General features: G+C 45.7%; 1 protein-coding gene across 3 annotated transcripts in view; it reads right to left on the bottom strand.

Moving 5' to 3' along the window:
* Pde6c (phosphodiesterase 6C) overlaps window positions 1–9,824 on the bottom strand; it is a 55,159-nt gene extending 45,335 nt beyond the window's left edge. For 2 of the 3 annotated variants that reach the window (XM_021202873.1, XM_021202878.1), the window contains exons 1-4: window positions 9,186–9,824; window positions 1,936–2,088; window positions 1,747–1,836; window positions 679–819 (exon numbers count right to left, since the gene is read on the bottom strand). In XM_021202873.1, the coding sequence (XP_021058532.1) occupies window positions 679–819; window positions 1,747–1,836; window positions 1,936–2,088; window positions 9,186–9,665 (864 nt within the window). In that variant the 5' untranslated portion in view covers window positions 9,666–9,824. The remainder of the gene's footprint in view (window positions 1–678; window positions 820–1,746; window positions 1,837–1,935; window positions 2,089–9,185) is intronic. The other variant, XM_021202877.1, reaches the window with a different exon arrangement.
* Between the last annotated feature and the right edge of the window lie 3,542 nt (window positions 9,825–13,366).

Genomic DNA, 13,366 nt, shown 5'->3' with positions numbered 1-13,366 from the left:
GGGAGGCAGAGGCAGGCAGATTTCTGAGTTCGAGGCCAGCCTGGTCTACAAAGTGAGTTCCAGGACAGCCAGGGCTACACAAAGAAACCCTGTCTAGAAAAAACCAAAAAAAAGAATGAACAACAGGAGACACAGACAGGAAAGGAAGAAGTCAACACACATGACTTAGCAGATGACATGGTCCTGTACATGAACGGCGCCCCAAGACTCCAACAAGAAACCCTTAGAGCTGACAGGACGTTCATCAAAGTGACAGGCCACAAAGATATCAGTAGCTTTCATCCCAATGGTTCTTAGAGCTGAGTTACTCTATATGTGTCAACCAACCCAACATTTTAGCAACAGGAAAACTGGAGATGAGAGTGGAGGATGGATGATATTGGCACTCTGTACTTTCTGTTCCATTTATTATAACCATAAAGCTAGTTGAAAATTAAAGGCTATTAATTAACAGAAACAGGAGACTTGCTGGCGATGGATACAGGTATAGAAGAGCCGAACTTTAAGCCTGTGTCACTTTGTTCCTCACTGCTCCCATTAGCTCTGAGCCTTCACAGGGCTAGTTCATGTTCTCTGGTTATTTACATAGCATATCTATTTGTCAATGGACCATGTTTCATTTGAGTATGTATTTTCTAGGTAGCCGAGGGGGAGATGAGGCATATGAAACATGAAAACCTTCTCCTTGGTCATGTCCAGAAGACCAATGGAGTAGCGCTCGCAGTTCAGGTACGTCCTGATGGTGTACAGTGCCTTGTGAAACTGTCGCTCAACATCGGTGAGCTCTTCAAATACTTTATTGGCTGACCACGTAAGGATCTGGAAGAGAGCATAGAAGAGAAGGAAGAGAAGGCAGAGGAGGAGGAGGAGGAGGAGGAGGAGGAACAAAATGAGGAGAGAGACAAAGAGTGAATATTAGTTTTTTTTTAAAAAAAAAATGTAGTGTATCAAAAAGTGAATACATCTCACAAGAAATTACAGTTCTAGTTTTATCCACCAACAAACATCATGGGTTCTCTAAGTGGGGTGATGGGTAGACCTTTCCCAAGCCATGGGTTTATGAAAGGGGAAGACACATGATTGATCTAACGCAAAGAACAAACGTTCCTAATCTTTTCAAAGGCTCCAGTATCAGAAGGCTGCCACTGGACCTCATGGGAAGGAAGTCACATGACTCATCCATGCATCCTTAGTTAGTCAGAGTTCACCTAACCTGGAAAGTTGGAATGGGGAGGGACCTAAATGTGTTCATTCCAAAACCTACTCCTGTGTTATATGAATGAGGGACCTGAGGATCATGACTGCCGATATGTTGCATTTACCTCTCTATCCCATGGAAATCATAAACCACAAATGAGTGATTCTTTTCTGATGGTGACCCAGGAACTAAGAGATTTAAGTGAGAACTAATAATTATGCTTACCATATTAATAACAATAACTATGGCAACCATATGAGATGGGTACTGTAATCACCACATCACAGGTGAAGAGCCCACTGGCACCCAGAACATAGACTGAAGACTGGGAGGACCCCTGGATAGACACACAAATGGAGGACTGAAGACTGTGAGGACCCCTGGATGGATGGCTGATTGTGCGAGGGCACCTGGGACTAAGGTTTGAGGATCTGCTCCAGGTGGCTTAAGCCCGCATGAGGGATAAGAGGGTTCTGGTTTGCAGCTGTTTTGGGGTCCCTCTGTCAGAGTACAGGAGCAAGGAGTGACTACTGTTACTGTCCCATTACCTGGCTTCTCCGGGACTCCACACTGTACAGGTAACTGGTGTGCTGCAGCCTTAGCGCGACAGCAACAAAGCTGAGGTACTTGGAAAAGACCTACGGGCCACAGAGAGGAACAAGTCACGATTGCAATCCCTTCCTTTGGTTGTACAGGCACTTCCTGTGTGTCTGACCAAACACCAGGCATAGCAGTACCTCCTCATCCTCTTTGGAAAACTCGGGAGCGTTGATTTTGTTCACTGCCATGACCACAGCAAGAACCTCCTTGCCCGTCATGATCGGGACTGCCAGCAGATTCCTGGTGACATATCCAGTTTGCTTGTCCAGAAAGTCAGAAAAATGGCTGTTCTGAAAAAAAAAAGTTCCCATGTTTGCCAAAGTAGAACGGAATCATAGAGTCTAAGACACTCTCTAATTAAACATCCTACCAACGATGGCTCCGGTTCAGTGGTTTTCCATGATTCCAGAATGCTCATCTCCCACCCAAAGAGAAGCTTATATGGATCAGAAGAAGGTTGGGTCAGGAGGAAAGAGGTGGTAGGTATCACAGCCTGGTGAAGAGTGAGGTGCTAAGGAGATGGAATGGGGGAGCAGAGCTACAGTGGTATGTGCAGGGAGGGGAAGCTCACTGGACATGGGGACATTATTTAACTGCAAATGCAAAATGTGCAGTTGGATCCAGGAACCTCTCTAACAAAACAAGAAAAAAAAAATCAATACTCCTTCAAGAGGACTGGTTCTCAATCTGTGGGATGCAACTCCTTTAACAAACCTCTATCTCCAAAAATATTTACTTTATGATTCATAACATTAGCAAAAGTTTAGTTATGAAGTAAAAACAAGAATCATTTTATGGTTAGATTATCACCACAACATGAGGAACTGCATTAAAGGGTCTCAGCATTAGGAAGGCTGAGAGCCATCGCTCAAGAGTGTTCCAGCCTCCCCCACTTAAAGAAGTTAGTGGTAACTGCTTGATAATCTCCTTCTATATATTTATATGAAGGTGATCTAAATGAAATAGCCAAATAATGGTAGAGACAGAACCCCAAATGCCCATTTCTTGTCACCAAATGAAGCTTCTTACACTGGAACTGAGTTACATCTAATTGAATTCTTGGCTAAAGAGATCCCATGGGAAAGCCCATCAAACAATCAGGCTGTTGCCAAGTCTGTACGTTGCTCTCCACAAACTGACTTCAAGGCCCCATTGTTCAAGACAACACCCACACACCTTTTGAACACAGAGGTGTTGAGCTGGTAAGCCTTCACTCCTATGTTTTAGTATCTTTGGCATAGGAAAGTAGTCTGCACGCTACTAAAGGAGAAATGTAAACACCAACCCAGCCACAAACCCATTGATTACAATGCTGTCCTGCATGCAAAAGATGCTAGGGCAATGATAGCACAAAACTTGTGGGAGTAACCAACCAATGTCTGATTTGACATGAGGCCCACTCCATGAGATGGAACCCGCACTCAACACTGCTTGGGCAACAAAGAACCTGAGAGTATGTGTTCCAAGGATCTAAGATAAAACCAAATACCACTGTTCTAAAAGCAAAACAAAATCCTAGGAATAGAATGACTCCTAATCGTGTTCTGCTATAGTCAAAGATCAGTGCCTTGCTCAGCCTTGGTCAGAGAAGCATCCTCCTATAGCAGATGGGAACAAATACAGAAATCCATAGCCAGACATTATCCAGAAAATGAGGTACAATGGAACATTCAGCCCTAAAAATCAAATCCCTCCTCTCAGGGTTCAAGGGTGGCTGCAGAAAAAGTGCAAGAGGCAGAGGGGACAGAGGTGTCCGAGAAAGCAAGGCCCTCTAAATCAACAAGACGAACACGTCTGAACTCAGACTGAGGCGGTGTGCACAGGGCCTGCATGGGTCTGCACCAGATGGGGTTCTAGAGCTCAGAAGTTATCTCCAATTGATAGCCACTTGCAAATGAAAGTTTATTTTCCTCCAAAGGCATCTCACTAGGGAAACAAGCTGCTGTAAATGATAGACTGCATGCGCAGCAGGGGCTGACCAATGAAATGAACTCAGATCCATCTTTAAGAGGTTCCTTGTCTTGAGCGATGGTTCTCAGCCTTCCTAACGCTGAGACCTTTTAATGCAGTTCCTCATGTTGTGGTGATAATCTAACCATAAAATGATTCTTGTTGTTACTTCATAACTAAACTTTTGCTAATGTTATGAATCATAAAGTAAATATTTTTGGAGATAGAGGTTTGGTTTTTTTGTTTGTTTGTTTGTTTTGTTTTGTTTTGTTTTTTTCCGAGACAGGGTTTCTCTGTGTAGTCCTGGCTGTCCTGGAACTCAATCTGTAGACCAGGCTGGCCTCGAACTCAGAAATCCGCCTACCTCTGCCTCCCGAGTGCTGGGATTAAAGGCGTGCACCACCACGCCCGGCTGAGATAGAGGTTTGTTAAAGGAGTTGCATCCCACAGATTGAGAACCAGTCCTCTTGAAGGAGTATTGATTTTTTTTTCTTGTTTTGTTAGAGAGGTTCCTGGTTCCAACTGCACATTTTGCATTTGCAGTTAAATAATGTCCCCATGTCCAGTGAGCTTCCCCTCCCTGCACATACCACTGTAGCTCTGCTCCCCCAGTCCATCTCCTTAGCACCTCACTCTTCACCAGGCTGTGATACCTACCACTTCTTTCCTTCTGACCCAACCTTCTTGTGATCCAGATAAGCTTCTCCTTGGATGGGAGATGAGCATTCTGGAATCGTGGAAAACCACTGAACCGGAGCCATCGTTGGTAGGATGTTTAATTAGAGAGTGTCTTAGACTCTATGATTCCGTTCTACTTTGGCAAACATGGGAACTTTTTTTTTTTCAGAACAGCCATTTTTCTGACTTTATGGACAAGCAAACTGGATATGTCTCCTTTTCAGGTGTGCTGTTAGGTTACTAGAATGAGATCACTCCAATTTCTTTATGTGGGCACTTAGTGCTTGTAAACCATAAGTTTGGGTATGTTGTGTTTGTTTGTTTGTTTGAGACAGGGTTTCTCTGTGTAGCCCTGGCTTTCCTGGAAGGAACTCGCTCTGTGGCCAGGCTGGCCTTGAACTCACAGAGATCTGCCTGCCTCTGCTTCTTCTTCTCTGAGTGATGGAATTTAAGGTTTGTCCTATCACCACCCAGTGATTGATTTTTTTTTCTTTTAAAGACAGAATCTCACTATGTAGCCCAGGCTGGTCTGAAACTTGCTATGAAGACCAAGCTGGCTTTGAACTTTGAGATCCATCTGCCTCAGCCTCCCGAGTACTGGGATTGTAGGCATATGTCATCATGTCTTGCACATTAAAAATTCTTTCCCTTTTCAACTGTGTGAAATGGTCATCTTGCCACTGTCAGTACTTATAGGTTACTCAAAGGCTATTTCAAGTTAAAGTCTTTCCTTTCATAATTTTTATTTTATTTTATTTTATTTTTGGAGAGAAGAGGAAAAAAACCAGATCTTCCTGGATATAATTACTATGGAAGATGCAAAGGTAACGCTGATGCCTAGCATGGCAAGAGTTGATTGGTAAATTTGGGGAATGTAAGTGCTCAAAGTCCAGAGAAGTGGGTTGTGGAGGCATTTATGTGCTCGTAATTTCAGAGAATATCTCTCTAGAGGGATGAAATTCAATGGCCCAAAATATGTGGTATTTTTTTTTCTTTTTGCAAATGGACTTATTTCCATTTCTTTTGTTAATTATACTTCTAAAAGCAGCACAGACTTTGGAGTCTGCTCTGTCTGGTTTTCCAAAGTGAAAATGTAAGAGTCCACTGGAGTGTGATTTACAGGCCAGAATTCACACCCAAACAAAGGCCACTTGGCCAATGACACTCACAGCTCAAGTCAGAGCGTCAGTTCCCAGCTGTGCCACAGGGACACCACCAGTTAAATCAGATTGCTATAACCTGCAAAATCCAAATATCTACGTTCTGCACGGGACCTAGGCTTTTAGGTATGCTGTGTAATTCTGATGCTCAACCTAGCAGATGCAGGGCTTTTTCGGGAGAACCTTGGAGTGGGCCTACTCACTAAACAAATAGGGGTGCTGGGCAGCTGGGTGCCTCTCCTTGCCCATATATGGTATATTCTTTCCCTAAGAGGGAACATCATTTCTTTTGCAGGCTGCAGGCATAAGAGAAAAGAGTCTGGAGTAAGCTTTCCGAGCTCCCCTGGTTTCCTAGCTCTGTGGTCCCTACCCTCTGTGTCTGTCTTGTCTTGCTTTTCCTTTCTTTTCCTTTTTTTTTTTTTTTCCTTTTCAAGACAGGGTTTCTCTGTGTAGCCCTGGTTGTCCTGGAACTCACTCTGTAGACTAGGCAGACCTTGAACTCAGAGATCTGCCTGCCTCTGCCTCCAAACGCTGGGATTAAAGGTATGCACCACTATTGCCCAGTTAAGTGGTGCTGCATAAAGCCCAGAGTTCGCAGTGTAAAAATGGAGAGACACACCATGGACACCAAGTTCTTACGTACAGCAGACACTGGATAAATATGGAAAAGAGAAGCATGCTCCCCACCCAGCATATACTGGATAAACACAGAAAAAAGAAGCCTGCCCACACCCTACCCCTTCATCTGGAGGAAAAGCAGTTTTCTCTCCACGATGTCCTCTTTGTTTCTAGCCCTCACTTTTCTCACCAGTTCTAGTCAACTGAAGAAGAAGTTGGGTGCTCAGCAGGGTAGAGGCATCCTGTGGCCCGGGTGCCCTTCCTTCAGGGGCCAGCGCTTCTCCATACTCCTCTAAGTTCTCTCCCTTGACTCAACTGCTCGGATGCTAGTTCCTCCAACCCTGTTACCCCTTACCACGTAATGCCAGCTGTCACGTGCACAAACAACCAAACGGAATCCCAGAAACGTGGCCCAGCAATTAGCAGTAGATAGTGTGTCTTTCCAGATGCATTTTGTACTTTGACATCACTAGGTTCTAAAGTCAAGCACATGCTCTTAAGTGCTCTTGGGCCATTTGAGAAGGTGACTTTCAGCTTTCAAAATTCAGTGCTGACTTGTTAGCACATCTGAAAACCCAGATTAAACCGTCCATAGATATAGAGAGAAGAAGCTTTCTAGATTTTTTTTTTTTTTTTTTTTAGTATATTTTGTTCTATGGACTCCCAAATTCTCCCAAAGGAGATCTCGGAAGCAACTGGAGGACACTGGAGCAATAAGACATCATTTCTGCTAACTCAGTGGGTATAACGTCCAAAACCTACTCAAACACTGCTAACTCTTGAGGTCAGGAAGCAGGAGGGGAGGTAGGAAGGGGAAGAGAGAAGGGAGGAAGTGGATCTATAAACATCCAGTTAATGATTGAGAACGTCGGCCACGGGCAGCCTTCTTTCCGACCAATCTGAGGGAGCAGCACATAAGCGGTTAACCAGCTTCCCCAACAGGAAAAGAAGCAGTGTACGCGGAGTATCTCCCAGCTTCCTGTTATTTAAAGTTTTCCTCCTTTTAACCCAGTTTCAACCATCAATAATCATTGATCCTTTTTTTTTTTTTTTTTTGACCTTGCATACCGGGTCTCCGAACTCCTGCTCCCATCAAGATAATCATATGTTCGCTGTGGTTAACTCAGCAACTACTACGAGCCAATCATTTTATTGGGTTGTCTCCATTCTCAGCGGTGGGAACTCAGTCCATTACAGTGACCTCAGTCATGGATCTGCACCCAGGCCTATCAGAGTACAGCTATGGCTTCCCTGTTCCCACCTCCAGGGCCTCCATGGTCAGGAACAGCCAACTTTGCATCTTTGTCTAGGTGTCACCTACTGACCACACACACACCTCTCATCTGGGTAGCAGTGTAGACACAGATGGGTGTGGTCATGGTATGTTGAAAAGGGAAGACTTTGGGAACCTTGGTCTGGGGGAGACACCGTTCTCTGACCTCAAACTTCCCATCTGACACAGAGGAGGGTGGGGTTACAGATTCACCAAGCCTTGTCATCTCTTACCTCCCGCATTTAACGGGACGTTCTCTTCATCCTCCTGCATCTGCTCGCCCTTTAGACCTGTGGTTTTCAGCACTGGTCGCGTATTAGTACCATCTAGGGAGCCCACTTCCCGAACAGAGTCTGCTATGGAGTCCTGTTGGGACTTGCAAGCATTGGTATTATCCATCGGCTTTAATGTGGAGTTGGAGTTGAAAAGCGCCATGCCAGTGGACAAAGTGCTTATAACCTACAGGGGCAGCAAATGAGACTTTTGTCTCCCACTGAGCTCAGCGTGTCTGTCTTCAACACCCTGCCTCTCCACCCTGTTCTGAACATCAGGAGTGCTGAGGGAAGTGGAAGATGCTTTGCCCTTGAGCTCACCATCCTTACAGCAAAGCTCCAGGGACAGACAAGACAGCCCGGGGCACATCACCATCTTGCTGTTATTTCTTCCCTACCAGAAATCATTTTATCCAATTCTCCTTAGGGGGGAAAAAATCTTAGAAGGAAAAAAAAAAGTGCATGTCAGGTTCTGAAGTTTGATGTCTTTGCAATTGTGGAGATGGGAAGAAGCGTGCTCTCGTTAGAAAATTGCAGGTGTCAGGACATAGCCTATTAGCTGGGGTCAAGAGAAGCTGTCTTCAGAGCACACATCAACCCTTGTACCTGCGGAGGGCCCTGCAGTTATTTGCAGAACGGTGCTAATGTTTGACTCACGGATCCCCCTTGTCTGTGCAACCCTTCTGTAATCAGCTTCCGGAGGTATTTGGAGATTAGCTCGACCTCTCGACTGCCCTTAGTCACGAGCCAGGTTTTGGACTCTGCACAGGCAGCACTTCAGGGGCTGCCCTCTGACTCATCCTCCCCATCCATACGATGCTGTCCCCTTCTGTTAATAGTAAATCACAGTACTGAGGAGTGGGGTAGGGGCGCAGTGCGGGCAGAAGCAAGGGTTGATTTTCTGTTTTCACAGGGAGCATAGATACCAATGCCTTGGGTTAGCACTGTGCAGTCTTGGTCTTTCGCGGAGTGCAAATGCCTCCTTATAAGATTGGAATCTGTGACAACTGGAATTTGCGATTGATCATCCCAGTTGTGGGGGGGGGGCAGTTACACGGATTCACTTAAATCCACATCTGTGATGATTCAAATCAAATGTTCTAACATTTGAATAATAAAAAATGCTTCCCCTCCCCATGTGGATGTGTGGATGAAAGAATTGGTGTGTGAGTCAGTTTATTCTGGAGAAACCTTCAAGGGACGTGACAAGAGGCATGGGAAAGGCTCCCTGGGCTCGGCTAGCCTTCAGTGTGCTGACTACTCTACTGGTGGGCTTGGCAATGGAGGAACACACTAGGCCTAACCATGAACACTTGACTTAAAAATTCACATCAAGGCTCACTTGCACCAAAAAGTTGTATTCACCTCTCTTCTGAAAACCCAGCTCCCCTTCTCCCTGACAAGATCTCTGCCCCACTACAGCAAGGGTCACCTACCTTTTTGACATCGGAGACATTAAGGGCTTTCTTCACATGAGCGACCCAGCCAACTATCCCGATGTCCAACGGAAATACAACTTCTCTGTCAGGGGCCACGAGGTTGTCCTCAAACTTAGAAGTTGGGGTGACATTCAGCAGCCTGGAGGCCACCTCCGGTATGCCGTTTCTTGCTCGGCACGAGAACATACTGCAGCAATCAGCCTGCAGAAGCTGAGCGAGTCTCTGCAGCGCCCGGTGAGCCACCTGCTCCGCGCTTCCGGCCTCGTCCTGCATGCACTGCAGTAGCTCCAGGCACACGGCAGACTCCTCCACCTGTGTCATCTCAGGGAGAGACATGCCGACCTGGATCCCTGCATGGCTGTTTTTGAAGATCACCCCCAGTGCCTCCACCCGCAGCTTCTTGTCAAAATACTCCTTGGCAAAACAAGGGTTCTCCTCCAGGTAGCGCTCAACGGCATCTTGGCTGATTTCACCCATCTTGTGGCTTGTGTTGCTGCCGCTACCCAGAGTGGAGAGTTCCTCAGAGTGATACCCTGAGCACCATACCAAGGAAATACATCCTGGTCAAAACGCCAAGGAAGCCCCAGGTGGCAAAGGGAAGCAGGAAGGTTGCTTAGTAGTTCTTCCAAGCTGCCTTGTACATACACAAGACCTTGGCTTATGGTAGGCAGGAAGCAGTGGATTAAGGAGTTCTTTAAGTCACAAAATCCTCAGTCTTATTAGCCTCTAAGTCCTCAGAGAATCTTTGAACAGCCGGGCAAGAGTCAGGCGGCAATGTCTACTGCAGAAGAATAACTCAACTGCTGCTGTCTACAACCAGGAAGGATCGCCACTTCTCCACTGGTTACCTTACAATAGCACAGACAGGTCCTTTAAATTGCTCCCGTGTGACAGCTATCAGGGTGGTTTGTATACGGACCTCAGAAGCGCTTAGGGTTTTTGTTTCTGAGCATGGAGCAGCTTTAAGCATTTCAGAGCATGGGGCAGGGAGACGGAAGGTTTTAGTTTCCATGAATCATGAAAAAAAAAACGAATACTAACTCTTCCCGCTTCTCAAAAGCCCTTTGATCCCCTGGACTTTCCTATCTACTCTTCTCTAAAAGTCTCCCTTCTCAGTGGCCTTCGTGTTAGAAAGCTTGGTCTTGGAACCGCTTTCAAGGAACACAACTGAGGCCTATTACTAAGAGAGTTAAAGGGTTAAAGTTTTGAAAATTAACATATGGCTGTGGTCTAAGTGCAGAGTGACCACAGATTTTGATTGCCTTTCAAGGACATGACAACAGAAGTGACCCATGCTGTCCCTAACTGGCTTTTCTGCCACTAAGCACATTAGGCAGGATTTGTTTTCGGTAACTGTAGCTGGGCATCTTACTTTTTCCTCCCTCTGAGGCAGCTTATTAAACCTACAGGATACGAGCTGTGTCTTCTGTTGCTAAGATCCTTGCCATCTCAGGGGCTGCAGTGAGCAGAGTACACAGAGCTACTAAGTTTTGTTTAATGTTTATTTTATCAAGCTTCAATGTCTATTAAGTGCATCTCCTCAAGCAACCCTATTGCACATGCTAAATCAAATGAAACATTTTCTAACCCAGCTGGTTTGCCTATCCAAGTCTTGTTGAATCTTTTACCTATTTGAGCAAAACTTCAAACATAGCAAGACAATGTCGAAATGCAAAATCAGTGAATACCAATTGTTAGTGTATACCTTAGACACACTTAGATTGGCTTCTAAAGGACAATGTGCAGGTCTCACTTAAGTTTATAAATGCAAAGGTCCACCTCACTAAAACACAGCAGTCTCAGTAGTCACGGAAGAGAGAGGCTGAGGTTGCAGGGCCCAGTTCATGAACTGAAAGTTTTAGTTTTCCCAGGGGAACAGAACTCACACCGGCATTAACAAGTTACACCCATTTGTATGGTGGTGATTTACTTGTTACCGGAAAGAATCTGGTAAGGTGCCCACATTTTCTTGTTCCTGCTATATGGCACTCAAGTTTCCTCTAGGGAGGTCTTTTGCCAGGTAACTATTTCCCTCAGATCATCCTTAGATGCACTAGGTCCTAGTCAGGGTAGGAAAACCCTACATCAAGCCACAACAGGCAGGGAGATTGAGCCAGTACTAGGCCTCCCCTAAAACTAAAAGGATAACGGACAGAACAAGTGGAGATGAGCCTAGGAAGGTAGACTGAGGCCCGATCACAGGGCTTCAGAGGCTATGCTAGGGGCCTGAAACTTTTGAAGTAGAGAGGACCCTTCCTCGCAGTTTAATCTGGTAGCCAGGGGATGTTGGATGTGTAGAACAAGTTCGGGAGAGTTCCCTCTCTATGGCTACAGAGGTACATCAACTGTTGAGACCACGTGACTTATTGCTCTTGCAGAGGGCCAGAGTTCCGATCCCAGCACCCACACAGGTGGCTCATGACTTCCAATTCCAACGGACACAATGCCTGATTCTAGCCTTTAGAACACCCTCATACATATGTGTGTATAGTTACACACACACACACACACACACACACACACACACACACACTCAAAGAGTCTCCTTGTTTCCAATTCTACAAAACAGTTTGAGAAGCATTCCTTCTTCTTTAAGAGTTTGGTAAAATTCTACAGTGAAGCCATCCAGTCCTATCGAGTTGGTATCATTCCAAGAATGCAAGGATGGGTTACCATTTGTAAAACAATTCAAGTAACACCGGCACTAGAGAGATGCCTAAGCAGTTAAGAATCTATTTCTCTATCAGAGGACTCAAGTTCAGATCTCAGCCCCCACATCAGGGGACTCACAAACACCTGTAATACCAAGGACTCGTACAACACTTTCTCTGCCCTCTGAGGGCACAAGCATACAAATAATGTTAAAAACTAATACAGCACATAAATAAAATCATGGATAAAAATCACCAAGCTCCAAAGGACAGCTCTATCCTAAGCCATGGTCACACAGATGATCCAGGTTAATCAAAACAAAATTTAAAAGACAGGAATGTTGCCTCCTATCAGCTGGCATACGCTGTCTGTTTGGTGGTCCAGTGTTTGAGAGATCTCAGGGGTCCAGATTAATTGAGACTGCTGGTCCTCCTACAGGACTGCCCTTCTCCTCAGCTTCTTCCAGCCTTCCCTAATTCAACAACAGGAGTCAGCTGCTTCTGTGCATTGGTGGGGTGCAAATATCTGCATCTGACTCTTTCAGCTGCTTGTTGGGTCTTTCAGAGGGCAGTCATGATAGGTCCCTTTTTGTGAGCACTCCATAGCCTCAGTAATAATGTCAGGCCTTGGCACCTCCCCTTGAGCTGGATCCCACTTTGGGCCTGTCACTGGGCCTTCTTTTCCTCAGGCTTCTCTCCACTTCCACCCCTGTAATTCTTTTAGGCAAGAACAATTATGGGTCAGAGAGGTGACTGGGATGGCAACCCCATCCCTCACTTGATGTCCTGTCTTTCTGCTGGAGGTGAGCTCTATAAATTCCCTCTCCCTATTGTTGGGCATTTCATCTATTGTCCTCCCCTTTGAGTCCTGGGAGTCTCTCACCTTCCAAGTCTCTGGTGCACCTTGGGGGTTCCCTCCCAACCTCCTATTTCCTGAGGTTGCCTGTTTACATTCTTTCTGCTGGCCCTCAGAGCTTTAGTCCTTTTCCCTCACCCAATACCAGATCAGGTTCCCCTCTCCCCTCACTCCCCTACCCCACTCCATCCACTTTCCCTCCCAGGTCCCTCTCCCCCCACACTTGTGATTGCTTTCTTCTCTCTCCCAAGTGGGACTGAGGCATCCTCACTTGGGCCCTTCAGATTGTTGGCCTTTTTGAGTTCTGTGGACTGTATCTTGGGTATTCTGTACTTTTTTTTTCCCCTAATATCCACTTATTAGTGAGTTTGTACCATGCATGTACTTTTGGGTCTGAGTTACCTCACTCAGGATGATATTTTCCAGTTCCATCCATTTGTCTGCAAAACTCAGGATGTCCTTGTTCTTAATAGCTGAGTAGTATTCCATGTATAAATGAACTACATTTTCTGTATCCATTCTTCTATTGTGGGACATCTAGGTTGTTTCCAGTTTCTGGAGACCCCAACACACAAACAGGAGAGGACTTCTGGGTCTGTGTTCAGTCAGAGATGATGCACCTAACTCTCAAGAGACTGGAGCCCCCAGGGAGTTTAGAGGTCAGGGGGGTT

This window comes from Mus pahari, chromosome 1, assembly GCF_900095145.1.
Source record: "Mus pahari chromosome 1, PAHARI_EIJ_v1.1, whole genome shotgun sequence".
Lineage (NCBI taxonomy): Eukaryota > Metazoa > Chordata > Mammalia > Rodentia > Muridae > Mus > Mus pahari.
This window is presented reverse-complemented; position numbering and strand designations above follow the sequence as displayed.